The following is a 4,831-nucleotide window of genomic DNA, read 5'->3' on the forward strand; positions in this document are numbered from 1 at the left end:
AATACAATACAAATATAAAGTAAAAACAAGTGTTATCTAGCGATCCGTTTTCTGTATTATGTTATTTCGTCTTTGGCAACATGAGCGCGAAACCTGCTCGGCAACGGACAATCCTTACGTAATCAGTTGTCCGTTGCCATGCAACGGACAACTGATTACGTGCCCGGTACAAATTTGGCACCCGGTACAAATTTGGCACCCGGTACAAATTTGGCGTGACACCTCCATCCCCCGTGAACCTTTCCTATCCCTACCTATGTTAGAGGAGGCTGCTGAGTACTGACCCCTCCCACTGATGAAACGCAATTTCCAATGTCAATTACTTCCTGTGACCACTGTACTGTTAGTTCACAGTCCTCGGAGCAAGACCAATAAGAAGAGGACAAAGGTTGTTGTTTTTTTATGAATAATTGACAACACAAAATCTGTAACGGAAGTGGATATCGTCCCTTCCATTCTCTAGAAAATATCCACACATTTTTCAAGGCATTCTTATCTGGAAACGGAGAACGACTGGGGAAGGGTGCTAGGAAAGGGGGTTACTCTCAATACATTCATCTCATTCTGGCGACCAAGTGGACAGTGAAACCTTTTTATTACCAGATGCCTGAACTTGGCCGTCTCTACTAGCTCTTTGCCCCCGCTCTCTCCTCTTCCTCTCTCTTCATCCTCATCGCCCTGCAGCACAACAGAAAATATGTGCTACGTCAGAGATAAAAACAGAGCTGGGAGACATTTTAACGGATTCTCTCCCTTTAGCTAAGAAAGCGGCAGACGGTTCGGTGATCGCCAACGGCTACTGCGACTTCTGTCTGGGAGGCTCCAAGAAGACGGGCTGCCCTGAGGACCTCATCTCCTGCGCTGACTGCGGACGGTCAGGTATGGCTGCGTCTGATTGGATGCTGAGGGATTTGATTCTTTGTTTAATTTTAGAAGGGATACTATCCGTTATTAGCATGGAATTTACTTTTTCATGGATGCACATCGCAATATTTAGGGCCGAAATCTAGGAAATAATTTTCCACAGTCAAATGTGGGTTTTTTTTATGCAATGATTAGACTCCACTAAAAGTTTGGATCTAGTCTATGGGTATTATTTAACCACCTCACATATTCTAACCTTAAGTCTAAGCTGTATTTGTATATCATTATTGTACCAATTCACCAACAACAACCCCATAGGATGAGTTCTGCATGGACGTAAGTAGAAGGTCTGATCACAGAGAGTGAGAGACTGCTCTGTTATGCAGTTTTCACCTATATCTATTAAGTATTTATGCTTTTCTGCAAAAATGCCAAATGGCAATGTCCGGAAACAGGTTGTTGGTTGAGCCCTGATATTGATAACAGATAGATAGATGGGATGGAACGATGATTGAGTGAAAGGATGGATTAATCGATGGATGGATAGACGGGTCACAAAAATAGATTCTCATTAACACTTGTGTTTTTTGTGTGCGTGTGTGTGTGTGTTTGTGCACGTATGTGTTTCTTCATGTGTGTGTGTGTGTGAGTGTGTCTGTGCGTGTGCGTATGTGTTTGCGCATGTGTGTGTGTGTGTGTATGTGGGACCATCAGGCCACCCCTCCTGTCTCCAGTTCACAGTGAACATGACGGCTGCGGTGAGGACCTATCGCTGGCAGTGCATCGAGTGCAAGTCCTGCAGCCTGTGTGGCACCTCCGAGAATGATGTAACCTCTCTCTTTCTCTCTCTTACGCTCTCTCTCTCCATCTCTCTCTGTCACCATCTCTCTCTCTCTCTCTCTCTCTCTCTCTCTCTCTCTCTCTCTCTCTCTTACCATCTCTCTCTTGCCATCGCTCTCTCTCTCTCTCTCTCTCACACACCATCTCTAGCTCTCTCTCTTTCTTTGTCACACCATCTCTCTCTGTCACCATCTCTCTCTCTCTCTCTCTCTCTCTCTCTCTCTCTCTCTCTCTCTCTCTCTCTCTCTCTTTCTCGCTCTGAATTCAATTCAAAAGAACTTTATTGCCATGTGAAATAAATTGCCAAAGAAATGTTTGAAATTACGGAATATAGCAGAAATACATTTCAATAAGGGTATATTAATTAACCATTTATTAACATTAGTTTATGCGGTAATACTCTTTATTATAAACCATAAGTATAGGGGCTAGGGTAGTGTCCTACCCATAGCCTTATTATATAATGTATATTCATCGATTAGTTAACATGAGCACACCGTCAGTAAACATGAACACCGTCAGTAAACATGAACACCGTCAGTAAACATGAACACCGTCAGTAGACATGAACACCGTCAGTAGACATGAACACCGTCAGTAAACATGAACACCGTCAGTAGACATCAACACCGTCAGTAAACATCAACACCGTCAGTAAACATCAACACTGTCAGTAAGCATCAACACCGTCAGTAAACATCAACACGTCAGTAAACATGAACACCGTCAGTAAACATGAACACCGTCAGTATAAATCAACACTGTCAGTAAACATGAACACCGTCAGCAAACATCAACACGTCAGCAAACATCAACACCGTCAGCAAACATCAACACCGTCAGTAAACATCAACACCGTCAGTAAACATGAGTAAATGATTCCTTGACTATTAGTTAACTGTTAATTTACTGTAAGTTAATTGTTAGTTCATACTTATAACCGAAATAACCCGTTTAAATTAATGTTTATAATTTGCCCTTATTGTAAGTACAATAAAAGGTAGCACATATTATTTATAAATATGAAGTACAGTATGAATGCGATTCTGGTCAGGATGGGTTTTAATCAAACCTCCCTCCTCCGACTCGTTAGGATCATTACAGACCATGAAGCCTGACCAAAGTGCATAAACCCAAACCATGGAACAGCAAATGTCTCCTAAAATCGGTTTACTCCAATGCTATAATTTCCCTGATTCCCTAAATACTCACACAGCTGCGTGCGTGTATTTCTGCACACTCACACAAAACGCAGACAAGACAAAGACGCCCTTCTCCTCCTGCGGATAAGCATACTGTTGCTATTTCTAATGTCTCGGCTCCGTCCTCACGTCTATTCTAATAATAATTTCCCCCGCTCCAGGACCAGCTTTTGTTCTGTGACGACTGCGACAGAGGCTACCACATGTACTGTCTGAGCCCCCCCATGTCTGAGCCACCCGAGGGTAGGTACTCCACGTTATCGTCCACCCCCCGGTAAACAACGGGGAGAGCTACACGCGTAACGCCGCCTATCTCTGTCATCAGCGGCCCTCACCTCTGCTCCTGATTAAACTCCCACTGCTTTGTTTGTTATTTTCCTGACCTGACATCGAGTCCCACAGACAATTGTTACAGCGAGCTGACACTATTCGATAATGTAAAAGTGTTGTCATGGAAACGAAGCGCACTTTGGCTGCATTAGATTAGGAAAGCTGGTTCCCGTTACCATGGGGAGGGAGTCACCATGGGCTGAACAATGCCCCTGTGCAGACGTGCCACGCGCCACCCCACAGCTCCATCGACGCGTGACGCTCACAGGCCGACTTTAGCACTGATTTGAATGCAGGTTCTTTTTTCACTGCGACGGAAAAACACAGCGGCAAGACCGCAGAATTTCCTAAAAAAATATCCTCACATACCCCTCAGTAAGCATGGGCATAAACAGCTGACTGCAGGCACTCAATGGTTTTCTCCACAATGAGGCAGAATGTGAGCGCTCTTTGAAGAGAAAAAAGCTTACGAATTGCAATTAGACAGCATTACCAGGCGGATGTGTGATTAATGTTCAAATCCTGTGCTGGAATCCACTAGTTGTCAAATCCCTTTCCATCCGCCAGGCAGAGTTAACACACGCAGCATGGGGTCTTCAAGCACCCAGCTTTCATTTACAGTACCGTTAGTGTGTCTGAAACAAGTAATTAATCTTTACAATGGCAGTGATTGAACTGAGATGTGCTTTGCTGTTCTGTGTGTTGTGTGTGTGTGTGTGTGTGTGTGTGTGTGTGTGTGTGTGTGTGTGTGTGTGTGTGTGTGTGTGTGTGTGTGTGTGTGTGTGTGTGTGTGTGTGTGTGTGTGTGTGTGTGTGTGTGTGTGTGTGTGTGTGTGTGTGTGTGTGTGTGTGTGTCTTTGTGTGTGTGTTTGTGTGTCTTTCAGGGAGCTGGAGCTGTCATCTTTGCCTGAGGCAGCTGAAGGAGAAGGCATCGGCGTATATCACGCTTACCTAATCTGCAGAACCCCCCCTCCCCCTCCCCCTCCCCCTCCCCCTCCCCCTCCACCACCGCCACCACCACCAACTCCCCGAACCACCACCACCGCCAGCCCCAGCCCCAGCCCCAGCCCCAACACACACCCACTGCCACTCCGAGAAACCCCCTCCCCCGCTGCCTGACACGACTTCTTCTGAAGACGTCCTTCCTTTCTGACCCTTTACCACTGCAGCAGGCTGGCCCCGCCCCAGGCCGCCAGCCACGCCCCCTTCCGACCTGCCTCCGTCCGGTCCAGCTCACCTATGGTATATGTTCTCTCTCTCTCTCTCTTTCTCTCTCTCGTTCTTCTCTCGCTCTCTCTTCCTCTTGGAACACCCCTCCCCCCCGTTGTTGAACTCTCTGCTTATAACCTCCCGTCCCTGGAGCCCCCACTCTCCCTTCCTCTTCACCCAGCTTGACCAGATCCCCCCTCCTTCCCTCGCCGCCCTCTCCAGACTCCAGTGCACTTTCAGTGGCAGGACGATTTCATCAGTTCCTGAAGAAATAAAGAAAAAAAGACAAAGATGTTTGCTCTGGCTGGAGCCGGAGCTGGAGGGGCCTCAGACAACCCTCTGGTGAGCTGCCGCCAGAGGGCGAGGGGCAGAGAGAGGGAGCGGGAG

General features: G+C 46.7%; 1 protein-coding gene across 1 annotated transcript in view; it reads left to right on the forward strand.

The window, feature by feature from the left end:
* dpf1 (double PHD fingers 1) overlaps window positions 1-4,190 on the forward strand; it is a 17,867-nt gene extending 13,677 nt beyond the window's left edge. Inside the window, 4 exon segments of the mRNA XM_056610852.1 lie at window positions 760-879; window positions 1,579-1,691; window positions 3,068-3,149; window positions 4,120-4,190. Of these exon segments, the coding sequence (XP_056466827.1) occupies window positions 760-879; window positions 1,579-1,691; window positions 3,068-3,149; window positions 4,120-4,190 (386 nt within the window).
* The last annotated feature ends 641 nt before the right edge of the window (window positions 4,191-4,831 follow it).

This window comes from Gadus chalcogrammus, chromosome 16 (assembly GCF_026213295.1).
Source record: "Gadus chalcogrammus isolate NIFS_2021 chromosome 16, NIFS_Gcha_1.0, whole genome shotgun sequence".
Classification (NCBI taxonomy): Eukaryota; Metazoa; Chordata; class Actinopteri; order Gadiformes; family Gadidae; genus Gadus; species Gadus chalcogrammus.